The sequence below is a fragment of the Drosophila santomea genome, chromosome 2L (genome assembly GCF_016746245.2).
Source record: "Drosophila santomea strain STO CAGO 1482 chromosome 2L, Prin_Dsan_1.1, whole genome shotgun sequence".
Taxonomy (NCBI): Eukaryota; Metazoa; Arthropoda; class Insecta; order Diptera; family Drosophilidae; genus Drosophila; species Drosophila santomea.
In genome coordinates, this window is record NC_053016.2 from 2702343 (window position 1) to 2730102 (window position 27760).

The window sequence follows — 27760 nt, forward strand, 5'->3', positions numbered from 1 at the left end:
GAGGAAAAGAGCGGAAAATGCGGGACCAGGGACCAAACGAAGCCAGATAACTAGCGAGCAAAGTGAGGGACGGCTCAGAAATTCATTTCATTTCATTTCCTTTGTACGTGAGCAACATTTTTCATGCAATTCCCTGTAATAATTCTCAGCGTTGTCGCCTCTTCCACTTCACGCATGAATATTCAGGCGGCCAGTCCTGAAGACTGGGCTAATGAGACTTTCTATGGAATTTGAAGATTTCCTAAACCAAATTCGTATGCGAATTGGTTCATTCACGGGCAAAAGTAAAATGCTGCAAAATGTTTTTGGCCAACAAACTTGCACAATGGAACCCAAATAAGGGTCGAGAGAAATGGAAAACTAAATTCGGTTTACATAATATAGCTCATAAAATATTTTTCGCACATTCATTGTCCCTTGAACCCCAAAAAACTAGGCCACACTCCACTGCTCCTCAAAACACAATATTCGGGCATAAACAATAAAGTAAAACGACAATGGAGACGACGACGAACTTGAGGGCAAAATAACTTGAAACTTGAATATTTACATATGAAACGAAACCATCCACGCGACACAAGCACACACACACACACACACACACACACAGCCAGGAAAAGTGTGTTAAATTCTGGAGGAGATGGGGATGGAGATGGGGAACTGGGAACTGGGATCTGGGGTCGGGTCTCGAGTTCGAGTTCGAGACTAAACAGCACTAAATTAATTCTGCACAATTTGCATTAAAATATGCAAATAAAAAAGGCAGCAAAAGGGGGGGAAACCACCGTTTAAGGCCTGCTACGCCAACTATAAAGGGGATCCATCCTACCATATACCATGTACCATACCATACCATGCCATACAGTCGGTCCCAAAAGTAAGCGTTAAGCATATGTGTGCTCCACTTGAGCCTTCCTTCCACGGCAGACAATGGCGGCGGTTTTTTTTGGGGGAGTTTGCCTTTTAAATTTCGAATGAACCGTTTAGGGCTTTAATGCAGCGTCGGTTTTTGGCTTTCTTTCCGGCTGGCGCTCGAGTGTTTCGATTATGAAAGTGCCACCCACATCCTCCACATCATTGCATGCGGTGCAGCAGGATGTGCCGCTGGTTGGAGAAGGAGAAGGAGGAGGTGGAGGAGCAGAGGCATAGCCAAGGAGCACGGCCACATGTCTGACTGGCTCGTCCGGAATATTACACCCGGAGCAGCTCGTTGCAAATTTGATTGTTCTTGGAAGAGCGCGTGCCCCGTTGTTGCCGCCAGGAAAACGGGCTCCAAGGAACCCGGCGAATGGGCATCCCATCTGGAGATGGAAGATGGAGAGATGGAGAGATGGGTGATGGAAGGTGGGAAAAGGGCCCCGGGCGTCGGCATCCAATGAAGCATGAAACTTTAGCACACTTGCAACAGTTTCCCATTTTTTCATACTCCTTTTCCACCAGCTTTTCCTCTTCCTATTTCTTTCTTCAATTCTTTTTTCCTTCTTTCTTTTTTTTTTTTGAAAATATGTTAGCTGCGACTTTGGTAATCTGCAGTGGGTGTTGCATGTTCGTATGTATATCCACACATCCAGTGAGCAAAATAAATATAAGTGGGGGAAAAATGCGTGCAAAGCGAAGTGCAAGATGTTTAAGCAACAGCACGGTATATATATTGCTTTTCCAAAAGCACTTGAAAGTGCCTTTAAACTCAGGGATTATAGCAAATGTCAAGGTTAAAGGTCCAACTATTAGTTGCTTAAAAACGTCTCAAAGCACTGCCAAATTCTAATACACTTGTTGGAGTAACTGCAGTTAATAGCAGTTTCACTACCATATAGTACATACAAATACATCTTCACATTCCCCAACTCACAGGCAGTCCATGATTAATTTCAGCACGGACATGTCAATATACTCGTACCTTATTGCTACTCCTGCGAACTCGCATTGCAATGGTTCATCCTTGGCTGCAGGATATCATATACATATGTGCAAGGCTACATACATATATATGTATATGTATCTATGGGAAAGTTGCAAAGCCACAAGCCAAACGGGTATTATTGCTAGCCCGCTGCACACCGATGGATGCATCAAGTGCATGTATTTTTCCCATTCGGATGTTTCGCATCTGCGAACGTGTGCCAATCGATTTTTAATAAAAACTGCAAACGAAATCTGTAAGCATATTGTTTGGCTATAAAATTAAAAACCAACAAGCGCTCCTGCGAATGTGAATGTGTGTTTGTGTGGAATGGCGAGTTTAGCGAAAGTTGTTTAAAAAGAAACACACTGAGACAATTTCTAAGCAACTTCATTAGAGCCAAATGATAAAGTTGTATGAACTACTCACTAAAATGCCAGGATCATTGGAACAAAAACTTGTATTAGGCAAGTGTAACTTAATATTACGACTATTTCCAATTTCTAAGGTTTTTTTTCTCAGTGCCGGCGTTAGAGGGAAAAGCAGTTGTATTAGTACCCATTTACGGTTACATTTCCCAGCAGTGGATTTTTAGATTTCCATTTGCGATTTCGCTGCCCGTTGCCGGATTCGTTGTTATTCTTCCGGAGCTAAACAATTTTCGCAAATGAACGGATTTTTTCCATTGTTCTCGCCTTCCGTTCTGGTCGTCTGGCAAATAAAAACACGATTTTAGTTAATTACCGCTGCTGAACAGCACAAGATGATGATGGACAGACATCGTCTGCTTTTCTCCTCTTTTGAAAATCCCAGCTGCAACAAAATAGAACCAGAACCCCCTGAAAAAAATAGAGAGAAACTAAGAAGCTCGACGAACAATAAGAGCAACAATGCAGTCAATTGGCTCAAAATGAGTTTTTATGCGATTTGCATACGCTGAATAGAAGAATAAATGTAAACAGCACGAAAATTGCCTGCAGTCTGCCGCATTTTCGCTCAAACTCCAAAAATTCCGCACCTTCTTTTGAGGGTTTTTCCTGGTTTTTCCTGCTTTTCCCGCCGCTCTGGCTTAAAAAATTTTGAATTTGCATAATTTTAATTTTTATGATACGCGCCGGTTCTTCTTAATTGTTTCTCGTTAAGAGAGTTAAGCCACCGCGGCAGTTAATAAAAACAGAACATATTTAATGCGCGCAATTACTTTGCATACGTTACGGCGCAGGACGCAGGACTTCCGAGGACTCCGAGCTCCTGAGCTTGCGCCTAAAACACTCCACACTCTGCACTCCACACAGATTTGTGGACTTCGAGTGTGCGTCGGCTCTTTTTACGGCCACGGAGCTGAGCTGCTTGTCCGGCTCTTTACATAATAAAAGCGTAAACACGTTTTCACCATCGCCGGACTGCAGGACTCCAGGACTCCGGCACACCAAGGACTTGAGCTCGGACACAGGACCTCCATTACAATGGCGCCAGCAGCAGCAGCAGAAGAAGAAAGGAAAGCCGCCACTTACGCGTGCCTGGGGCGAATAAAATTGGCTTTTTGTTTGGGCAGTTTTATGAATTGCTTCAATGCTCATTTACCGGTCCGCCTAATGGGTGCATTGCCACAACGCCACATCGCCCAGCCAAATCCAGCCAAACAAACACCCACACGGTCGTAATGCTAGTTCTCTGCGGTAAGAGATCCATAAAGTGCACAAGTTTTGGTACTTTTATGGTCGGGTGTCGGCCAGAATGCGGATTGAAGTACTCATTATTCTCCGCCTCTCAGCGGGCAGAAAAAGTTACCCAGTTAAACTAAAATATGGGTGTATTTCAGTTACAGCCACACACTACTTAACTTATATGAAAAGTACTATGGTTGGCCAAAACAAAATTCAAAATAGCCAGCTTTAAATGTTTGATCGAAATAACTTAGCGTTTCCCTTGAAGGATATACGTTTCATATACGTTGCATTCAAGGAACTTTTGCAACATTTCAAAAATCTTTGGCAAGCGTCACTCATTAACGCCCCAGTCACTCCACTTGCAAATCAATTATCTGATGTGCCAAAAAAGTTGAGCAAGTATCAAAAACTCGTTGATTCACTGGCCCAAACAACAAGGCAACTCCTTCTATGGCCACAAAAAGTACTCGAGTGCATATCATACGTAGAAAGGAGCTCAACAATAAACTGGGTTAGGAATGCCAGACTCGACCGACACGATTTCAATTTGCTTAGTTGATAAATGCCAAAAATTAATTCAGCTGGCTGGCAGCACACAAAATGCCTTACTCTTCTGGTTCTGGTTCTGGCTCAACTTCTGGCTTGTAAAGAAACACGCTGGAAAATATTTTCACTTTTTTTTCTTGCTGCGACTGCGACTGCGAAAGAAAGTTGCCTTTTCTTGTGGCTGTGTCAGGCACAAAGTTGCACCGACTTGGCACCCACTTTCCACCTGCCTCGTTCGCAAATGTACTAAATAGTTTCTCACGTGACTTTCAACCATAAAAAATGGCTTTATTGCTGCACACGTATTCATTAATGGCAGCAATGAACTCACATGTGAACCCTGCGGCAGTTTGGGGCTTCTCCCCACCAAATGCTATATGGCATGGTATCCAAACACATTGCAGCCCATCTCCATGCACCCACTACTACTTGTTGTTGTTGTTGTTGGCTGGAAAAAGGGGCTGCATTTGTAGCTGCTTGCAAGTCGTCTGCACCGGAAGTGCATATTAATTGTGAAAATTTGTGCGGATATTTCCTCGAAAAATAGCTGCCCTGCATTCTGCTTTTCTTTTTCAGCCAGCCAAGTGCATGACATGCGCCAAAAATATGGCATTAGCTGCAATTCTTGGTAACTTTTCTTGAAATGTGAGCTCTGGAAATGCACAGAGAGCCAGAAATAGTTGATAAGTACTCACTTTACTTATATATTGTTGATAACTAGCCAGGCATAATCTCAACTTAAGTACTACTGTGTGGTTTTAAGGAAGCCATAAAGTAAAAACATATTATATGCACCTGTACAAAAGATAAAACGTTTCTCAAATGTTTTTTAACTGATCTGTTATTTAAAAGAAAAGGTTATATAAACTCGCAATCAATTAATCAAATAATTCACTGAATTCCATGCAAGCCTTACCATTTTACTGCCATTTGCATAGTTTCCTTCTGCCGAGGATAGGGAAATAAATAAATTTCCATAATGAGCGAAAAATGTCTGACTGTAAAACACTGAATTTTTCATTGATTTCGTCGAATTGCACACCACCTTGCCCGATTCTTATATTTTATCCTGGCCGCCGTTTCATTTCAATTATTGCCGTGTTTCGAATAATTCAATGCAGCGAGTGCCTTCGTCCCTGTCATCCGATTGTAATTACGTAATAAGGCAGGGAATGCTTTAAAGCCGCTTAACCTTAACAATCGTCCTGGGCACACATACACATGCAACTGGAGAAAAAGGCGGCAAAAGTCCTGTCCCTGTCGTCCTGGGCGAAATAACATGTTATTGCACTTTTCTTTCAACTAAATGCAGTGCAGTGCGAACGACATGGGGAACACACGACAATGGCAAGGCGCTGATAAAAGTCGCAGTGTTTGCGGTTGCTGCTTCATCCTGCAGCCCGACCATGTCCTTTGCCAGGACAGGCCACCAACCCACCACCCACTGGATGGGCAGTTGGGTCAGAAAGGGTGGACTGTCGTCGGGAGGAGATGCATTTTCAAACCACAAAAATAATTAAAAACTTTACGCCCTGTCCCCGGGCAGCAGCTCTCGCATTTAATCCTGTCAGACAGTCCTGGACACCAGGACATCGGGACATCGGGACAACAGGACATTGGGACACCAGGACTTCAGGACTTGCGCTCGCGTCGTGTCAGAGTTCAAGCGATAAAAATCAAAGGAGGCAAAGTCTTAACCTTAAAGCGGCGCGCAGTGGTTAATGAAATTGTCTGGACCATAGTGGGTCGATAGTGGGCGGTCCTTATGGCCGCAAAGCCACGCCCCCGATGCAAAGTCACCTTTTGTCTCCGCCACATTCCTGGTTTGCATTCTGTGTTTTTTTTTTTTTTTTTATCCTTGCCTTCACCTTGCCGCAGAAGTGCAAAGGCCAAACGGTTTACGCACCATCGCCTCCGACTTGTCAAAGGCAGAAAAAAAACAGAAAAAAGCTGAAAAAACGAGAAAGTTGCTGTTTGTGAGTGTCCTTCCTTTCATGCGGCTCCTGTTTTTCCGCCGGCCCCGTTAACCCACTTATTAACTGGCAAACTTATTGAGCCTAAATTAAAGGAAACTGAAAAATTATAAAGAAAATTTTACATATTAGAATGTTACTGCAGGAATTTCTTATGCAACTTAATAATCATTAGTTTAACTGTCGTCAGTGGAATTAAATGTCACTCACTTTTCATTACTCATTCATTGTCATATTCAAATATCTAGCACAATAATTATGCGCAAATTGGAAAGCCTTTCATCAGCATTCCGTTGGAGAAGATAATTTCTAAAATATTGCGTATACGCCCCGAGCACCCGTTTCCTTCTGGCCAGCGTAATTATTTGAGAATTGGCGCAGCGAGCAACTTTTCATTTGGTCAGAGCCACAAAAAAAGAAGGAAAAAGTATCTGGCACCGCCTCGAAATGGGTTAAGGCCCAAGGCCACCAGACCAGCAGTCAGTCATCTTTAACGAAGGAGCTGCCCATTTTCTGGGGGGCAAAACCAAAGCAAACACAAACCAAACCAAACCGAACTGAACTGAACTGAATTTTGGGAACTGGCGAAAGTTGCTCCTGCTAGGCGCGTAAAAAACATTTGCGCAATGTCAACAAATTTGCGCGCTTATTAGATTTTCGTGGTTGCACACAATTTCGCCAACTAAGACCGCCGCACCAAGATAAAGTGCAGCCTGTGAAAATATGAATAAAATAGCTGCTAGCAAAAGGAGAACGAGAACGGGAATGGAAAAGTTCCCACTTTTCGCCTCGAAACGGAAGTGCACGCTGCGTTTTTGCTGTGTGGCTCTACGAGTTCGGACTCTGGAGTTTTCCACCGATTTCCCGGACTGCGGTTGACCGGCTGCCCACGCCCACTGTGCAGGCGATGTGGGCGTAGTGCCACGCCCCTTTTGCGCGACGGTCACGGTCGCCGGTTCTGCTAATGAGTTTTGTTGTCACTTCTTGCTGGCCAAGCACAAATCGGGTGGTTGGGGATCATTTGGCTGGCCCATGTCCTTGCCTTTGCGCGTTCCTTTACTTGGATTTATGCGGCAGGACTCGCTCGAATGTGTGTCTGTGTATGTGTGTGTGGTAAGTTAATATTTGCTGCATAAATTCCAGTGCGTCGGAATTTACTGCGCTTCGTTTCGCTCCTCTCGTTTTTTGTGCCGCTCTTAGGTTGGCCAACTCTCCCCAGCGTTTTGTTCGCTGTTGTCCTGGAATTATGAAAATGCAGTCCACCACCACGCTGTCCTGCGGGATGCGAATCCTTCGGACACGAACACAAGAATATTAATTACTTTTTGCATTTTTAGCTCTGCGCCTGGCATTCAAATGGGCAGATTTTAGTTAATTTGTTTTTCAGCGTAAATACACATATAGTTCTTTGTGTTTAACTTAAGCTCTTAATCCGAATCCGCTGCGCAGCAGTAAGCTCCTCACAAATCCACCAAAAACTGCGTGCTTACTTATGTGGATTTAGTTACCGGATGAGCCACAAAAGGGAAACGTGCACTATTTGATTAACTTAATTGCACCGCAACTGTGCAAAGCGAATTAAAATATTCATTGCCTTGGTATAATTATGCAGACTGAGGTATTAATGCCAAACGTGAACGCGATGTGCTTAAAGTTGCCATTAATCGGAAAATGTGAAAACTGATTTCAGCAACTAGCACAGTACTATTATACCATATGGAAAAGCAAACAGCAAGGTTTTAAAATATTCCACAAAAGTGGAAACTTCATTCACGCTTTTTCCAACAGCAACCTAAACCACCGAGGCAATTCCAATGAGCTGCGTTTACAAAACAAACACCAAAGGCGGGCACACAAATATGACACTGAATTGTTTTTCATGTCGGCCAGCGCAAATCGAAGCCACCTGGTCAGGAGTGCGCAGTGGATTGTGGCAGGAGTGGGTCAGTAGTGGGAGTGGGCAAGGTGGTGATGGTGGTGATGGTGGTGCTGGTGGTGTCAGGAGTGATGGAGCCGCCGGTTTCCAATTCCATTTGACACATTTTCGCTACCGATTCGATTTCGTTCGGTTTTGTCATGCTCGCTGTCACTTTTATTATGCTAGTCGGTATGCCACCCACCAACTCAACCCAGCAGTGCCACCACAATAACCATTCGAAACCATATCCCCCAGGTGGCTGGGCACTGCAAACATTCGATTTCCGGAGTGCGGAGTGCAGTGCGAAATCTGCATTGTAAATATGCGAGTGATTTCGACTGACTCCGCTTGTGGGAATTTCCACTTAAAGCCAATGACTTGACAGGCTTAGTAATAAAACAAAGTTTTAAGCCCAGTTTTAAGCTGGCATAAAACTCTACTCAAGTTCCGACATTTATGAGATCTTAAGAGCGTAAAGGACGAAACTTTGTGGGCATGAAAGTTTATTTGTAAACCAACCCAAAACGAACTCACATGGTATATGGATTATAGTGAGAGTTTCACCAATCGTTGGTCATGTCGCCCTTCTTCTGGAAATGATTCTCCCACAGCAGCTTGTAGTCGATATCGCCGCTGCTTAGGCTCAGTTTGCTCTGATCCTGATTCGGATCCTTCAGGCGATACAGTATGGGCAGTATGTGAGCTATGGCCAACTGGGTGATGCCTCTGTTGGTGGCAAACAGCACGATGACGTAGCCCGTGGGAAAGATGGCCATCTCGACCGTGGTGCCCATCATCTTGTACATCAGGAACGGGTGCATCGAGGTGTCATAACGCGTAAGTACAGGATTCTGCAGGTGGAACTGCTGCAGACTCAAATGGAAGGGCACACTGAAGGTGGCATTGACGGCATTGACCTTCAGCCGTCGCAAACGCACCCTGTAGCCCAGATACCTCAGCTCTTGCATGATATTGGTCATTCCCTCGCGGGCACTGCTGCTGCCAAAGGCCTGGCAGTAAATGTTGCCATGGGGATAGATCTTCAGGCTGCAAATCGGCGAATAGCGCTGGACGAGCACAGCCATTTGCTTCTCGGGCTCGAAAGTGCTGTTTTTCAAAACCAGGTCCAGTTCCGAGAGATTGAAGTGGCACGTGCTGATGCCCAAGCAGTAGAAGGGTCTACGGGAATAAGATTCAAATAGATGTGGTTCTTGTGCCTTCACTTTCAACTCACTTGTACAAAATGTTCAGGTACCGCTCTATGCCAGCCAGTTTGGACACATTCTCGTAGATGCTCAGCACATCCTTTTGCCTTGGCACCCTTGGAATCACAACGGGCAGGGACTTTTCCTCACTTTGACACACTTCTTTGTTGACCACAACATGGTAATCAGTCGGATCAAATAGAGTTTTACGGGTCTTCGCTGCCGTTTTCAAGACCTTAGTTTTCATCGCAATTTCCATGGGCTTAAGGCGCTTCGACTCGTTTCTGTTGATCAACGAGAGTAAGCGGAAGTACTTTAAATATCTCTTAGAGTAGCTTACTTGGGTGAATTCATTACCAATCGGTTGAACTTAATGCGGAAATTGCCAATTAAATTATAGGCCTCATTTAGTGGGACCAGATCTTCTTAAGAGTAGAGTGGAACCAGATCTTCTTAAGAGTAGCGTCGCCATATCGATAAATCGTTGAAAGTGCAGCCCTGAACTCATTTCAATCGCATTTTTTAGTTTTATACTTTTAAAAATATTTTCTTTAAGCTTTTTAAAAAAATCTGTGATTAAATTAAACGCAAATGAGGAATGAAATTGGTAACGCATACGAATTTAATCATATTATGTCAACAAAAATGTTTACTTTTCGCACTAAAGTGTCCTTTTTCACCTTTCATGAAATATGAATTCCAATAAGAAGTTTTCTTAATGAATTAAAACGCAATGATGCTAAAACATCAAAGGCTATTCAAATTGCGTGTTGAAAAACACGTTGAATTCTGTCCATTTTAATTTGCAAAGTAAATTATTTAACAATTAATTGGCGCTCGACTGAGTCCCATAGCCAAGCTATTAGCTCCATGATTAAATTAAAACAATGCATTTGTATGCATCAATTTTGGGAATCCTCTAACAAATGCAAGCAAACAATCAAAATATCATTTGAATTCAAATCGCAGAAATTGCATAATTGAAACCCCATTGAAGTCCATTAATAACTTTATGCAGCAGTGCAAGTCAAACAACACACCGACACGAGGAAATCAAACACACCCACACCAACTCATATTTCTCAGCCGGCAAAAGTGGGCGTGGTGGCAAGGTTTATGGGGGGGGCGCCAGAAGGACTTGACGTTAGCTCATCAAACCCGAAAAACCACTTTGCTCAACTCTTTTCAAAGTGCATACATCATCAGCGCTAAGCCAAAACAAAAAAGCAATGCAAAGGGAGCGAAATGAACGATGACGTTCGTCGGTGGCTGTAGTAAGTGGGTGTAATGGGTGTAAGTGGGTTGTTAGTGGGTGGTGTCAGTGGGTGGTGCCGGAGATTGGCGGTACGAGGAGCGCTGAAAACTTTTGTGCAATGTTGATTTTTCCGCAAGAGTCGTTTTTTGCCAGCGCCAAACGGACGGACAGACAAACGGACGGACAGACAAACGGACGGACAGCCGGACGGAGACGGTCTACGGGATCCGTGAAATCCACGGAGTCCACAGTCGACGATGATGGTGATGGCGATGGTCTAGGGAAGCCATGCCGCAGGCACTTTATAAAACCCGCAGCTCAGCAAAAGTCTTTCAATAATAATAATATTGGGGCGCAAGAGGGACAACAAATGGCGAATGGGTGAAAGTGCTCGGCTTAAAACTCCCCCAACAGCACATATCCGCAGGTCATAGGTGAGAAGGTAAAGAAAAAGGCTCAGAGAAATAATAAATATATCGCTGGATAGCCAAATTAAAGCTGTAATCAAATTATATGCACTTTTAAAGGTAATTTTGTGACTTTAAGGCATATAACATACCGTACACTTATGCTTAGTTTGTAATGTCAATATTAAAGGTTTTTATAACTGCAGTGAAGAACAATCATTTCGATAAAATGAAACCGAAAATGCGACTCAAGTTCGCTATCCTCGGATTTAGTGACGGATTCTATGATGGTGAGTCCATTAAAAATCAAATGGCTAGTCGTGTAAATCACAGCCTTGACTTCCTCCGGTGACCCATGACCTCGTGGCGGGAATGGGGAATTGAAAATGGCCAGGAGTGCGGGTTCGTACACCGGGAAACGGGAAACGGTTCTTGGGTTTGGGATTGGGTTTGGTGTTACGTTTGGGTTTGGGAGTGATGTTGCTGATGGCGCTGCTCCTACTGCTGCTCTTCTGCTGCTGCTGATGATGATGATGATGACAAACAAAACAATGGAATCAAAGCGGTTAATGGCTTTTGTGTGTAAAATGAATGAATGCGGCAACGTTTCCTGCTTTCATTTGCAGCGTCATTTGCTCTGCTAGTCACACACACACACACATGTACCGCCCCTTGACCCCGCCCCCTCTTTGCTAACCCCCCCAGGGGAGGGGGAGGGGGTGAAGAGGGGCGAGGTCATCGACAACAGCAGTTTTAGTAACTTTCTTGTTTGTGTACATTGTAAATGGCACTGAAAGAAATGAGTAACTAATATCTACACACTTTAACAACTAAGCGTTTCTAGAGAGTTTTGAGCATAAACTTCTAAAGATTTTTCGTTCAGTGCACTCACATACCCATAGGTAAAAGCTGTTACACGCGCTAATCGATAAAAGGGGGATGGGAATTCTTTGCCGTTGGGCAGTGGGAAGCTGCAAGGGACTGACATCGCCGGCATTGCAACTCCACTTTCATTATTGGTTTTTTTTTACAACCCTGCAACATGCCACATGCCACATGCCAATGCCACTGCCACTGCCACAAGGATATGCCCTCGAAGCCCGAAGCAAGATTTTCGCCCGCCCAGCTCTTTGTACAACCGATAATTAAATCGAACAAAGGCTCAGATTTGACAGTGCCCTGCAGTTCCGCTCGTTTATCAACTGGCGCAAAGTTGCCCGCACTCACTCACCGTATTTCCATGCGACCTTTCGCCACTCACCATATCCGCCTTCTTCAAGGGGTTTTCTTCTGGCCAGCGGAATGGATGAGCTGCATCTCAGGAGTTCGTTCTATGACTCAATTTGTTGTATGCCTCATTTTGTTGTATGACTCATTTTGTTGTATGACTCAATTTGTTGTATGCCTCATTTTGTTATATGCCTCATTTTGTTGTATGACTCAAATTGTTGTATGACTCATTTTGTTATATGCCTCATTGTGTTGTATGCCCTACTAGAGAACACTTGCTTCAAAAACTGAGTTCCAGATTAATTCGAAGTCAAAGAGTGGGGCAAATCAGGAGCCATCCATTCAGCGGGCAGGCAGCTAATTAGCCGATCAAGGACTGCCGGTGGGCATGTCAGAGAACGCCCCATCGGCCAGGGGCGTCATTATTAGAAGGGGGTTTAGAAAATCAATAGCTCTATTATTTGGCGGAATGTCGACGGCCAAAACGAGGCAATTTGACTCGACGCGACTCCATTCGATGCGATGTGTTGATTGACAACCTAATTGAGGTTTCTTGACTTCTTCTTCGATTGGGGCGTAGGCCAATGACCGTTTTCTGTTTGTGCTAATAATAATATTGTTGTTTTAATATCGGCACAGTGGCGTGGGTACTGGTAGTGCTGGTAGTAGGGGTAGGAAAACAGCTTGTTTAGTTAGTCATTAGGTTAGGTGGTTGGGGAAGGGGTGTTGAAACACAGGTCTGACACCCACGAACCGAGAACACATTAAATATTTGCCGAAACTCGCACTTGAATGCCGTTGTAGTGGGACTTCCGTTTTAATTTTTTATTGCCCTAACTGTTTAATGTCAATTGCTGAGCAAATAGCAATCAAACGCTTGGTTTACGCAATTAAGAAGCAAACATTTCCCGAACCTAATTACCATCTACATTGCGTGCAACATGCTGCAAGACATCAAATTAACGCCACACCACCGGAATCGCCACTCCGCCCCTTGTATTGATTCCCAGTCTTCAATTTGAATTTCGGACTGGGGAATTTGGGAGCGGTCATTAAAAAGTCTGAGTGGCCAACGGAATCGCTCTATGCACACAACTTTTTGTTCCGCACAACTCTCAATGGGTTGACTGAACTCTTTATTCGTGGGAAAAAAAAATGAAAAAAAAAAATAAATAAACTGGCAGAATGAACAAAACCTGGTGAGAAAAGTTTACAAACATTTATTCGTTGTTTGGTTCAATGTCCCATTGATGGGGAGCGGATTGAAGAACGGCGCCGAACTTTCGATTGTGAACTCAATTATGTGGCACATCAATTCGAAAAGTTTTCAATGTGCATTAAAATACTTTAGCAAAAAGCGTATTCTAATTAATTCGATATTCTTACGCTTAAAGTTCAAACTGAAGTTCAGAAGCCGCAGGCAGCTGGCCAAGGAAAACTATCAAGCTGAAATAATCTTTAGCATAGAGCAGATTTCGAGTGTTTTAAAATGATTTCGAGTGGCACTCATGTGCTGCTCCATCTGCAAGGACACGAAAAAAAAGTTCAGACACAGCGCGACTTCCGTTTGTGCTCATTCAAATCGCATGCAAAAGCTATCTAGCATACTTTTTGGCACTCACACCAGTGAAAACACCAAGGAGTCAAGGATTGGAACTGTTCCAGAACTGCGGCAAGCCAGGTCCTTTGGCTTCGCGGGCGATGGTGAAGGGTGAGGAGGGGGGGGGTCGAAGGACGAAAGGAAACTCAAGCCGAAACGGAAGCGCATAGCGCTGAAATAAAGTGTTGCATACTGTTCGGGGCAACAATAATAAAATATTGCATATTTTGCGGCTACACAAAATCCAAGGCAAGCAATCCGTTTCATGGCACTTGGCACGAGCATATTTACTTTGGCCTTAAGCTTGCCACAATATTATTTATTTGCCAGCTCTAGCACAGATTTTAATCGCTTTCTGCGGCTTTATTTATGCATTCGAAAGTTTTAGCACTCACTTTGATCTGGAATTGCCCATGACTCTACTTTTTACGTACTTTTGAGATTAAATAATCTGATAGGAGATGCTTAAAATTATGTCACCATATAAATTAAACAATTTTGTCTAAACTTAATCTTTAATGTTCACTTTAATCTCTTTCTTGCACGTAAGGGTATACAAGTTGTGCTGTGTATTTAAAGCCCAGTTCCTGGACTTTCTTCAGTGGTTTACGCTCAGCTGGCTACGACCTCCCACTTTTACCGCCCACTTGCCAAGGCCCTCCTGCTTCCAATTTCAAAGTAAAACTTTAATGGCAACAAATGCTCCCCTGCCAGGACCATCGCCATTTTATATTTGATATTTTATTACATTACATTTCCCTGGCTTATTACATTTTGGCTTTTAAGCTGTTGACACAACTTGATTTCCGTGCGAACCGGGCTTTTCGGACAGGGAAAGAGACAGACAGAGTGTGGGAGAAAGAGACAGAGAGAGTGAGAAAGAGAGAGAGGGGAAATAGAGAGTGGCCTGGTCAGTTTTCGTACATCCGCCCAAGCAAGCATTCAACTCGTTTTGTTTCAATTTCTCCCCTTCAGACAGCTTCGACTTTTTCCCTGCCTGGGATTTTCACTTTTTCACTTTTTGGAAGTTGCAAGTCTGCCGGCTGACCCAGAAACAAAGTGTGTCTAATGGGTTTCTGTTATGTTTTTTGACATTTTGGGAATAATGTTTCCGCATCCGGTTTAAGGTGTGCTCCGTTCGTATTTTCCTGCAACTTCCGTCCGTCTCCAGTTGGCCCACAAAAACAGGGTCAGCTCTTCAGCTGAATTAAGTAAAAATACGTAAAAAAAAAAACCCCGAACAAGTGAAAAGCTAAAAAAGTGAAAAGTCATGGAAATGTCCGCCTTGGCAAATTCCTTAGCGCTGCGCGAGATCAACATCAAAGATGTGCCGCTGCGATACTGCCAGCTAATTTCAGCGCCGTAAACATGACAACCTAATTATTTTTTTTCCATTACGACCACTCGCGATGCCGCCAACTGTGCAGCTGCTGTGATTAATGGAGGCAGCTCGACTGCGACATTTGCATACGAAATTGAAAATAAATATTTGCACTGATAAATAAAAAGGGAGACTGCGCCAGAAGCGAGCTGCCTGCTAATTGCACTTTGACTTTTCGAGCGCGTCCTTGACGCAGCATGCAAAAAGGACACGACTATCGCATATCCTACACTCAAAGTTTAGACATGACATATAAAGCTGTTATATATTTAGCATTGCATACTTTCTGACAGCTTTACAAGTGCCCAAACTTTTCATAATATCTTCTTCAGCAAGATTTATAGACTAGTTAGGTTTGCGCACAGTTACCGTGCAGAATTACATCGTCAGGATACAAGGACAGATGGCTCGCGTCTGGCGCAGGAAAATTAGCAAAGTAATATCCGACGCCAGCTGAGGAGCCTTTCGTCAGGACCTTGAGGCCTCTTCATGTCTGCAGACAGGACACGTCTGAAGGGTGCTCGATGTCCTCGTTTTGCTCGCTTCTGCCGCTGCTGCTCCTTGATTTCCCCGATTTTCCTGATTTCCCCGCTAACAGATACCAGCTACCAGCTACTGGGCTGTCCTCGCCATGACTGTGGCGCCATTTGATTAATATATACTTGGCCGCTCGTCGTCCTGTGATTGTCTCGCTTTATATTCGACAATCGAAATTAATTGGACTGCTCGAGGAGCTCCTGTCTGCGCTTTGTTCTCAACTTTTGGCCCAACACCTGGCGGCGTCTGTCAGGTTTAAGTTTTGCGCGGAACTTCGAAAGACATGGTCGACATGCCCCGAAGTTCAGCCTGCAGGCACTACAAACAACACAAAGCTTAAAGTGCAAAAATCAATAAATTTAATTAAGGCGGGTTATTTAAAGTATCAGCAGGGAATTACGGGATGTCATTAGAGCGCCGGAAAAAGGCCGAAAGGAAAGCCCATGTCTGTGTAGCGGATATTTGTTTAATGCAATTCGAATTATGCTTAAATTGTTTCAATTAATTTATTCTTTTGTGGTTAGAGCGTAACCACACATCGGTATTTAAATGTTAGGAAACTAAAAAGCAACAGCAGCATAATATTCTAAACAATAAGGAACTTTAAGGCTGTTCTGAGTGGAAACTGTTATGTAAGACAGAATTATGAGCTATCTATTTTAATCAAAATAACATGTTGTAAACAACATAAAATTAGATCTGTCTAATCTCCTTAATGTTGAATGCCATGCTTGTTTACGAATCATTTCAGTAGGAGTTCCCAAAATAATGACTCTGATGAGTTTGCATAGACATTCGGCAGTTTCCATCGAAAATCACTTTGGTATTTTTGGGGAAATCATTATATTTAAGAGGCACATTCCGGCAAACTATCACTTTCATCCTCGACGTTGCCAATCAGTTGCATCCCCTGGGCCTTCCAGCCCCCTTATCATACCCGGCAAATGACGGCCATTCATCTGACCCATTCACATTCACATTCACATTCCCATTCCCATTCCATGGATGTATTTATGAAAGTATTTCGTATATGAGCCTGTGTATTCACATTTACTATTTGCGTGGGCGTCATTATCGTCATTATCGTTATTAGAGCTCATTAGCAGCGTCATTGGGAAGCCAAAAAGGGAGTCCTTGCAAGTGTACTGGTTGCTCCTTCAAAGGATGTGTGAGTGCTCAGCACAGGGATTTGTGTGTTCGTAAGTAGGACCGAGAATAGCTGGAAATCTTACTATTTTGGGTACCTAGATGCCATTTCAATAAGCTAATATACATAATCACTCACAATTTGGCATATTTCACTACTTAAGTTACTACATCGACTTGTTTTGTATGAAAGGCTGACCAAACTATTAAAACTTCCTATTGCTTTCGATTCTGATACATCGTTTTACCTGTTTGCCGTGAGTGTAGGTCAGCATTGTTATTTACAACTGGTGCGAACTTAATTCGTATTACCCCGTCTGCGCCTGAATCTGAATCTGAATCTGAATCTCAATCCGAGTCCGAATCTGGATCAGAATTACAGTCGCTGTGTACATACATGCGTGGGGCAAATGCCTGTCGGAAATCGTCTGCAATGTGCGAGATAACAATTTTCGTGTCCTGACCAAGGCATGACTGTTCAGTCCAGTTATCCCAGTCATCTAGCCACCCAGATAGCCACCCAACCACCCAGCGATCCACTGAGCCGCTGAGCCACCGACCACACTCATTATTCGTAAATGGCGCTGATGGTGATGATGACAACAACGCAGGCATGGCCAACACGAATGAATATGGACCGGGTTAGGGATTCCGGGGATGGGTTTTTGTGGGAGGGGTGCTGTATAGTACAATGGGAATGCCATTGCCATTGCCATTGGCATTGGCGTATTCTGCATTTCAGAGCCTGTGCCCCAGTATATTGCATGTTCGGTGTTTCGCTTGGCAGGACGATCCAGAATGTCGTCGTAACATTTAATTTCCGACAACGGACGTTGGTTAGTCGAAAAGGGGTTTCGCAGGCGAATTGTATGAACGGATTCCACGTGCAGACACAACATGTCTGCGGCTAATATAAAACGAAGAATGCCATGACAAACGAGTTCGGCCAGAGCAGACACGCTGACCACCACACCACTGACAACTACACTGGAACTACGTCAATGATGATGATGATGGTGGCATTTGTCCAGTTGAAGCAATAGCGTCCCTTATCATTCCATACCACTCCACTCCACTGTAGTCCAATACCATTCCATGAAGGATACTTTGGCCCACTGCGGCAATAATCATTAGGCACGTGCGTTTCGGCTTGTTTGCATTCAACAGTTTTGATTGCTGATTCTGCAGGAGCCGGTGTGTTCGATGGCCAGAAATAGGTGTGCTTTGTTGGCGAAAGGATTTCCCTAAAAAGGTAATTATGCCTTAATAGCTGTCCATGCTTTTTGCGGCAAAATAGATGAGCACTAAGCGTTCTTTGTGCTAGTAAATAAACAGCTTAATAACAGTTTGTTTTCTCTTGAAAACCAAATCAATAAATGCCTTTTAAAATGTATTTACACAATATCACAAAATTCCATGGCGCACACCTTGAATTTGCTAACCGAGAAAAAAGAAATTAAGTAATTAAACCGTGCTTAAGGCCATCAGCAACGGGCAACAGCATCGGCTGGATAAAAAAGGAAAATATGTAAATGTAAATGTTGTCATAACGAAAATGCCGCAGAGAATGGCCCATCTGGACGAGTCGGAGGACCTGCCTCAGTCAGGATTAAGTGCTTTGTTCTTGCTGCCGGCGGAGGCTTCGAGAATGAATTTCAGCATATATTTTATGACACTCGACTTTTATATATTTATATTCCGACTCTCTGTCCTTCTCTCTGTCTCTCTGTCTGTCTGACTGACTGTCTCACTTTTGCCTTGTTTCCTGTCTCTCTTGCAGCATGTCGCCAACGCTTTCCCACAAGGACCTCGCAGGACTCGCCGGCTGCTCGGCACTCGCTTTTGTGCTGTACCTAAACACACTTAACGCTGGATTTGTCTACGATGACAGGTGAGAAAAATGTAACCGAATTAAAAATTCCATATGTCAGCAGGTTGACGAAGGTAAATGGTCTGGTTTTTACTTTTGGGTGTCCCTCTCCCTCTCGTCTCTCGTCCTTGGTCCTTTTGGCTTTTCCGCTATATTTTCCTGTGATGGCCAATGGCAACGCTTTGTCGCCAACACGAAACACGAAACATAAAAATAATAATAAAAATAAAAATAAAAAGAAAGCCCGACGAGAAATACAAAAGTTTATTATTAATTGTGCGCCAAGTGCCGCCATTTATTTGATAAAATCACCATCATAAATTCTCGGCCCGCCTAATTGTAAAACTTGAAGCAGACCAGTTGCTGGCTTATCGCCTGCGTATTGTTGATATATATTCAGTGCCATTGTCAGCATCAGCATCAGCAGAAGCCTCAGAATCACACGGCGTTGGCAATGGAGCAAATTAAAAAACAAAATGTTGATTTATGCCCCTCTGAGGTGGGAACTGGGACCAGGGACCTGGGAACTGGAAGCTACAGAACTCAGCTCACTTCTCACTCTCTTCTCACCTGGCCGCATTGAAATGCTGCAAACGCAAACGAAATTACCCATAAATATCAAAAGTCATGTACAATGGACAGGAATTTCCCCAAGGACACTCGCCCCAGCCCTTCCATCGCCTAGGATTCAGGAGCGCCAACCCCGTCTGCCTTCTGACCAAGTGACTCCTGTTCTGCTCCTGGTTCAACTACAATGCCAGCGAACAATTGTCCTGGCGAATCCTGGGGATATACTAAATGTATGTGTATGTGTGCAAGTGGAGGGAGATATGCACAAAGTGCTCAGCTCGATGCCTTGGCCGTTGCTCGTTATTTTGTGCTGTCCAGAAAACAAGCGCAAAACTTACCACACACAAACACAAATACACACTTTCGAGCAAAATAATAAACGCAACTTATGTAACTCAGCTTCCCCTTAGTGCCACACGCAAAAGTTGGATGCGAGTTTATGTTTTTTGCTCGGGCGGAAGGTCCTGCGGTCACTTTCACGCAGTTGCCAACACCAGTTTGGAAACAGCACTGAAAAATATAGTTTGATACACAAGTACTTCGAACAGATTCATTATCCGGGAATAGCAGTTCAATTCTAAACGTTACATAAAGCCTACTACTGATTTCTCCCAGTGCAGGCGCCTACCTATCGGCTAGTTCTTTCGTATGCTCTGCGGTCATCCCACAACATGGCCAACATGACCACACGAGCACAAGTTATTATTGTCAAGCCGGGCCAGACAAAACATGATTTATTAAATGGCAGAATTCCCTTCAATTTGTTTCCTATCAACTGGAAAAAGACCCATGGAATTGGGCTATATTGGGTGGGAAAAGAAAATGTTTTTGGCATTGGCCAGCTCTGTTGCTGGCAATTGTTAAAGAGAGATATGAGATTTTAATAAGTTATGGCTGGCAACTTTTTGATAAAGTGTGCTGATCGAGAAGTTTGTCAATAATGCAGCTAATGCGATATAATTATGTGTGATTGGTGGCGCACTCATTTACTTTCTATTAAATTTCTGTTAAATAATTGTGCTTAAATTGTATTAAAGCGAGCTTTGGCACCTTTAATATGTCTGCTTTTATTGGTCACCGGATTCACACCTTCACAAGTTGATATATATCCGTTTTCAAAAAAGGTAAAAAATCCCTGCCAAACATCCCCCAATCTGCAGTCTTACAATAATTTATGTGCCGTATTAAAAGGACAGCGACAACAATAACAACAATAACAAGAACAACAACAAAGCAGCAGCGGCTGTAAAAAATCAACAAGAGCAGTAACAACGTTACGTATACGTAATTTTGATGGCACACAACCACCGGACGCTAGGCACTTTGCTCCTCACCAGCGATGGGTGGGTGGTTTGATGGGTGTTAGGGTGTTCGTTTGCCAGCAGAGTAACTAAAATGGGTGCTCTTTTTTCGTGTACCTATATAAAATCGAAAATTTTCACTTTACATAAGCACGGCGGCAGCAACAAATACAAATGTTGTGGTGGGAAGCCAGGAAAATGGGTGGTAGTGGGGAAATGGGAAAGCGGAGGAGCAGGAGTTGGAGCACCGAACGGAAGGCAAGAATGGTGTCCACATTCGGTGCTGATGCTATGATATATTGTCTTCAACAAAAGCCAACCACAGTCCTGTTTGCCTGTTGGTGCTTTTGTGTGTGGGGCTATGAGCTCCACAGTGGAGTGGAAAGTCAAAACATTTGGATAAATTCTATCATATAAATTTTAAAGCAAAAATTTGGCTAAAGTTTGGTAATAATATATTGCATTCCATAGTCACTGACTTTTTGATACTTTTATAAAGCAAATATAGCATCTCTATTTTATATTTTATGCTTTAGTAAGTAGCGAGTATTGTGTTTCATATTTTGTGCATATATCCTTTAAATTTTATATCCAGGTAATAACCTTTGGTTCCACTGTGCAGCGTGTGTGTTGTGGCTGGCTGTTCCTCCTCGATTGCCTGAGACTTGGTTCCTGCTCCTCTGTCTCCGCTTTCTCTGCAGGATCCTGATCCTGTCTCTGGCCTCCTGGCTGAGTTGAGAGTGAAAAGCGAGCGATAAGGGCAGCAACATGCCGCACTTGTAAGCTGCTTCAAGCCGGCCATTGTTGTTGCCTACCGCCCCGCCCCCTCTTCAGTCCGCCCACCTACCGCACTCCTCCCCCCTAACCCCCAGTTGTAGTTGTTGTAGTTGTTGTTGTTGTCGGTGGGTGTTGATGTTTTGGTTGTTGCTATTCACTCACTAGTTACGATGATAAAGCACAAAAAAAGGAACTGCGGAAATTCTGCTGATGACGATAATGTTGACGCTGACTTCGACTTGACTTCACCTTCGACCCCTGCTCCTCGATGGGAGTTAAGCCCATCTCCTCCAGCTGCTCCACCTCCTCCCAATCCCCCAATCCCCAAGCGCAAATAGACGTCCTTTGTGTGCATTCGCCCAGAGGTATGCAATGAAATTTCTTTTATACTCGAACGCTACCTTGACATCGCCTTGCAAATGAGGCGTGGAAGCATTTTTGGTTCGTTTTTGAGCTGCAGGAAGCTTGCAGCCTGAAATAGTAGGAGTAGTATACCCCAAATTTGCCTAGGTGTAGTACAACAACGGCCATGGAACTAGGAGCTTATGTATAAGTTTGGAACTAGGAGCTTATGAATAAGTTTGGAACTAGGAGCTTATAAATAAGTTTGTCTAGTAAATATAATATAATTACCTACCAGCTTTCTGCACCTGCAATTATAAATACTAAAAGGGTTTTAAGTGCATAAAAATGCACAATTTTCTCTCAAGCTTATTGTAGTTATATGATAGAATACCCTGGTATTTCAGCCACAACTGTGTGTGCCCAGCATGCGAGTATTTCCGACTTAGCAGCTCCTTCATCTGCGTTCTGTGCTTCTGCTTTGTGCTCTTCCGATAAGAATTTGTTTGCTCTCGAGGACATTTTTGTGGCTGCTTTGGCGCAAACTAAAAGGGATCGGTTGAAGTGCGGATGGGGGGCTGGTTTCTACGGAATGCCAATTGAAAGTGAAGTGCAGATGAGTGGGGATGAGTTCACGCCGCACCCGAAAACCACTTACAGAAAAAGGCACCAGCGACGCAGGTCCTTGGCAATAAGTCTGCTTTATAGTTGGGCACGTCGCAGCGGCGAATTTGTAAACCCAATTTGTGGCAACGCCATCCTGCACCACCTCGTTTTTTATTACCATATCCATTCACACACACGTGCAACAAAGCGCCGCCACAATTCACATTTCCGGTCACCCATGCCGTGGCATTCAAATTCGAAATTCGAATGATAAATAAAATATTAAATTGAAAAACCCAATTTTTATTCAAAATGCTCTCTAACTTATGAGTTTGCACATGACTTGTCTTTGGACTTTGCAACCCACAGTGGCCTCCAGGCTCAGTGGATAGGTACGTTTTTGTTTGCACGACCTTTGAACTCCTGTTGAACCCCAAAAGAACCTAAAACTACAGCCTGGGGCAGAAAAAAGCTAAAATAAATATCAGTGCGCATAACTTCATTATTTAACAGAATGAAATTAATTTTACATATATGAAATGAAACGATACACGTTTCCGTTATTAAAAATTTTATTCTAAAAAATCTCAGCAAGTAAAGTAAGCATAATAAATTGATGTGCCTGCAAATTGGCAAATATTCAATGTAAATACATACAATTTATTAATGGAAAATATTTGGTGCTTCAAACTATTTGATGGAATTTTAATATTAGCGCCCACAAAGATTAAACAGGACTATTAACTTTTTGCCAAACAGCAAACATTTAAGCCAAAAGTTAATGATTAACATTTACACAACACTACTATGTCATTTATATCTCTCAAAAGTTATTCAATACAACGAATCGTGTGACATTGATAAATATATTGATGCAATATTGTTGCGGACAATGCGCAAGTGAAAACTCAACTCAGTGCCCTGTGCAAAGTGGGAAAGTTAATTAATGACATTTGCTGGGCACATCTAAAAACTAATTATGCATAAAATGGCCAAGGTATTATTGCAAACCTCTATAAATTGCCACAGCAGCAACAACGCCGATAACAAACTAACCCTGATTATATGGCCACCTGACCCGGAGCCACTGTGCCGGCCAAATCGATTAGGACAACAAGGAGCGCTACAACGGCGAGGCAATTACCAAGGACCTTCCACCACGTCCCTAATACAATGACACCGGTGTGTTGTTTGTACACCCTTCTAGGTGTGTGTGTGTGTGCTGTTTTACAACAAAGGCACAAAATACGCCAACAAATCGGCAATTAATCAAGTGGCAAGTGCGCTGCAAGGACGAGGGGCGGCAGCTCGACAACGGAGGGGGCGGAGCGGGGAGGGGCAGGCAGGCAGGAGTCAACTGTCGCTTGGCACTTTAACAATATTTATGCCGAGTGCAAAAACAAAAGGACAATACAAATGGGCAGACATCAAATTGCCACGAGTAAATACAGCAGACCATGGCACACGCTATCTACACAAAAAAAAGTGCCTTCCATTAATGAATACCTTACAAACAAGAAAAAAAAGGGTACAAAATGCAGAAGTACTAATTGAAACTATTTTTTGGCATTTCAAAATAAATCAAAGTTAAGTACATTATGATTACCCCTTGCATAACAAACATTTTGCCACCGCAAAGTTTCGACCAATCTGAGTAAAAGCAAAATAAATGGAACAGGAGGCGCAGACAAAAGTGCTGCCATAGAATTCAGGACACTCTACTTCGGTTTCGTGTAGACAGGAAAGTGGAGACGAAAGGAGTCAACTTGGGGAGATCCTGCCACTTTGGGGCACTGCGGATGGGAGAGGTGTGAGCAATGGAGAGAGATAGACCAGGTCCCTGGCTGCACAATTAATCATTTTAATTAATTGGACAGGTGTGCCACAGGTTGCCGTTGTCCGTTGCGAGCGGAGGTAATGTGAGTCGAACGCCTACATATCAGTTTCCGGAAACGAGGAGCCACAAAATTAACACCAAATATATATACTTTTATATTATAACTAAGCTGTAATGCCTCTTTTCAATTAGTTCAAGAAAGTAACTATATTTTGGGATATTCACTGCTACTACATATTATGTACTCATGATATCATTTATGTTTAAATTTCCTATTTACTCATGATATTTTTCAATTTCTTTTTTATCTTAGCTTTTGCATATTATATCATTTATATTTAAGTTTCCTATTTACTCTGGATATTTTTCCATTTCCTATTTATTTTAGCTTTTGCATATTATATCATTTATATTTAAGTTTCCTATTTACTCATAATATTTTTCCATTTCCCATTTATCTTAGCTTTTGCATATTATATACTCCTTATATCATTTATGTTTAAGTTTCCTATTTACTCATGATATTTTTCCATTTCCTATTTATCTTAGCTTTTGCAAGTAAAAGTATTTTTTGTGTCAGTGTAGCAGCATAAATCTTTACCTTACTCCTTCTGTCTTTTTTTGCAGGCGCGCCATCTTGGCGAATGGCGACGTGACAGGAGCTCGCCCACTGGCCAATCTTCTGCGGAACGACTTCTGGGGCACTCCCTTGGTGGACAGCGGATCCCATGGCTCCTGGCGACCGCTGTGCGTGCTCAGCTTCCGGCTGAACTTCATCGCTGGCGGATTGGCACCCATGGGCTATCACCTGGTCAACGTCCTGCTGCACTGTGTGGCCACGTGGCTGGTGTTCCTGGTGGCGAGGACGCTGCTGCCATCTCGCATGGGTGTCCTGGCCGCCGGCGCTCTGTTCGCCGTTCATCCCGTCCACACGGAGGCGGTGGCCGGTTTGGTGGGCAGGGCGGATTTGGCCGCCTGTGTGTTCTACCTGCTCGCCTACCTCTCCTATCGCCGGCACATGCTGAACCGGGAGTGGGCATCCCTGATGCTCACCATTGTCCTGGCGCTGGCTGCACTGCTCTGCAAGGAGACGGCCATCACGGCGCTGCTCCTGTGCGCACTGTGCGATGTCCTGTCGCCTGTCGGTCGCGAAAATAGCGATAAGGTGTGTGTCCTTTGCCAAATATGCCAAGTAATTTGATTAAGTTCCTCAAACTTACAGCGCCGCTTCCGGTCGCTTAGCATTTTGGGATTTACTCTGCTGTGCGCCCTCTACTGTCGCCTGAGCCTGCTGCCACGCCCCTCCACCGCCTTTGCGGCCGCCGATAATCCGACGGCCCATGAATCCTGTTTGTGGACAAGGACGCTGACTTTTCTGTACCTGCCGGTGGCCAACTTTCGCCTGCTCCTCTGGCCACAGGAGCTGAGCTTCGACTGGGGCATGGAAGCTGTGCCGCGGATCCGAACACTTTGGGATGCCCGAAATATCCTGACCACTGCCTTCTACGGCACCCTGATTGCCTTACTGTGCAGGGGATTTGGACTGCGTAGATCGGCCACAGCGATGGATTTCGCGGAGTTGGCGCACATTTCGCTGCCCCTCGTGAGGCGTTTGGGCGGCAATAGCTGCCACACCTGGCTGGGCCTCAGCTGCAACTGCCACCACCAGCTCTCCGCCCCCAGCTATCGTTCCACGTCGGCCAGCTCCACCACGAAGAGCTCCTCGTGGACAGCAGCGCCCATCTTGGGCACTGCCTTCGTGGTGTTGCCATTCCTGCCCGCCAGCAATCTGCTCTTCTACGTGGGATTTGTGATGGCCGAAAGGGTGCTCTATCTTCCAAGTGTTGGCTATTGTCTGCTCTTTGGCCTCGGTTTCGGCCATCTCTGGCAGCGTGTCAACAGCTCCCGGCGTTGCCGACTGGTGCTCCTCTGTGGGCTGGTAGTGCTCCTTGGTGTCCAGGGACTGCGCACCTGCAGGCGCAACTTGGATTGGCGGGATGAGGAGCAGCTCTTCCGCAGCGCCATCACTATAAATCCTCCAAAGGGTAAGTGCTATCTCATAGCTTTGTATATTAAGGAAATACTGGAAATATTTTGTATCTAACAACTACTCTACTTTTGCTATATTTTTCAGCTCTCGGCAACCTGGGCAGCGTTTTGAGTGCCCAAGGAAGTTACGAGCAGGCGGAACTCGCTCTGCGAATGGCCCTTGGTCACCGGCCCAGCATGGCTGATGCTCACTTTAATCTGTAAGTGTAAACGCTACCGACCATGTGGTGGTCCCCAAAACCCGAAATTTGAAAACCCTAAAACCCGAGACGCGAAAACCCTTTGCCTTTTGCAACGAGACTAGCGCCTTAGCCGCGCAACATGCAACCTGAATCCACAAAATGATGTCAGTTTTTGCTGGCAGTCTTTTCTAAATTCAAAAGCACAAAGTGAATGGCTGTCGCGACCTTGGGCATTGGGTGGTGCGATGGTGCAATGGTGGGTCAGTGGTGCCAAGGTGGGTGGTGCGAAGGTGGGTGGTGCGAAGGTGGGTGGTGCGAAGGTGGGTGGCTGTTCTTAATGCCGAATGGCAGATGCTTCTGTAGTCGCTGTTCTGTTCCCTCTCTTCCGTTTGCCGGCAAAAACGTTCGGACAACATCTGAAGAGAAAAGGCGACAAAAAAGTGGGTGGTTGGGTGGTTGGATGGCTGAAGACTGCCCAGATGCATCGCGCATACAAATCAACTCGGTCAGAAACTTTAGCTGCAGCGCACAGGGGGCACATGTTTTGCATCTTTTGGGTGGCAATTTGCATGCACTCGGCAGCCATCAACAGCAAATAGCTGCTGGTTTCAGTTTTTTTAAACCGCCCACAGCCACAGCCACAGCTACAGCTACAGCTACAGCCACGCCCCCGCTTTTCCACATTTTCCCGCCGGCTGTACTCCTTTTGTACCTTTGTGAGGTGGGGGAGCAACGGAAACGGAACCTTTGAAACAATACGAGTGAAATGAATGCAAGAGCCATTGCGCAGCCTAATCCCCTGCAGATATGCTGTTAATTAGGCCAAAACTGAATGGGCTTACGAGTGGTGAGACTCTGATTCTTCGAGATACACTCGCAATTGCTGACCGGTTGCTAAGTACACATGGAGTTGGAATGCCCCATTTAAAGGGTGCTCGAGAAAGTTAGAATTGGGCCTATACCAGTATTTGCTGGGGAAAATGTTTGCTGAAAATTAGTTGGAAATTCGTAAGCTACAAATGCATAAGTAAGCAGCCTTCGAAATGGAATACTGCGATACTGGGTTTTGAAATCATCCAAAAAGGTGCCTAAATATTCGCTCTAATTTATACCCAGTTTCATATATTCACTTTTGTGTACTTCGTCAGTGCAATAAAGCAGCAGCTGCGACAATTGCATTCCTCGGCATTTCTAGACTTTTTCCCTTGTCTAAAACAATAAATAAACAAAAGCCCCAACATATATAATGTTCTGCACAAACATAACAACAATGGCATATTTGCGACTGCGATTGCGACTGAGATGGGTATGTGAATGGGAATGAGAATTCGTATCAGAATCGGAATCAGAATCAGAATCGGAATCAGAATAGAAAACTAGTAACGACATGGGTGGAATTGGCATTTCTGCTTACAAGCTGCACTTGATGCAACAATATGAGAAAATAAAACTGCT

General features: G+C 44.1%; 2 protein-coding genes across 2 annotated transcripts in view; one reads left to right on the forward strand and one right to left on the reverse strand.

The window, feature by feature from the left end:
* The window catches only part of LOC120458189 (protein O-mannosyl-transferase TMTC1), a 43591-nt gene that overhangs the window by 9653 nt on the left and 6178 nt on the right, over positions 1-27760 (forward strand). Inside the window, exons 3-6 of the mRNA XM_039645757.1 lie at positions 18552-18662; positions 24702-25239; positions 25297-26119; positions 26209-26323. Coding sequence (XP_039501691.1) covers positions 18552-18662; positions 24702-25239; positions 25297-26119; positions 26209-26323 — 1587 coding nt within the window. The remainder of the gene's footprint in view (positions 1-18551; positions 18663-24701; positions 25240-25296; positions 26120-26208; positions 26324-27760) is intronic.
* LOC120458190 (TATA-box-binding protein-like 1) lies at positions 8497-9654 on the reverse strand. Its single transcript, XM_039645758.1, has 3 exons — positions 9556-9654; positions 9245-9499; positions 8497-9189 (listed from the first exon to the last, which is right to left on the reverse strand). Exons 1-3 carry the CDS (start codon positions 9567-9569, stop codon positions 8571-8573), a joined length of 888 nt encoding a protein of 295 aa, XP_039501692.1. The 5' UTR covers positions 9570-9654; the 3' UTR covers positions 8497-8570.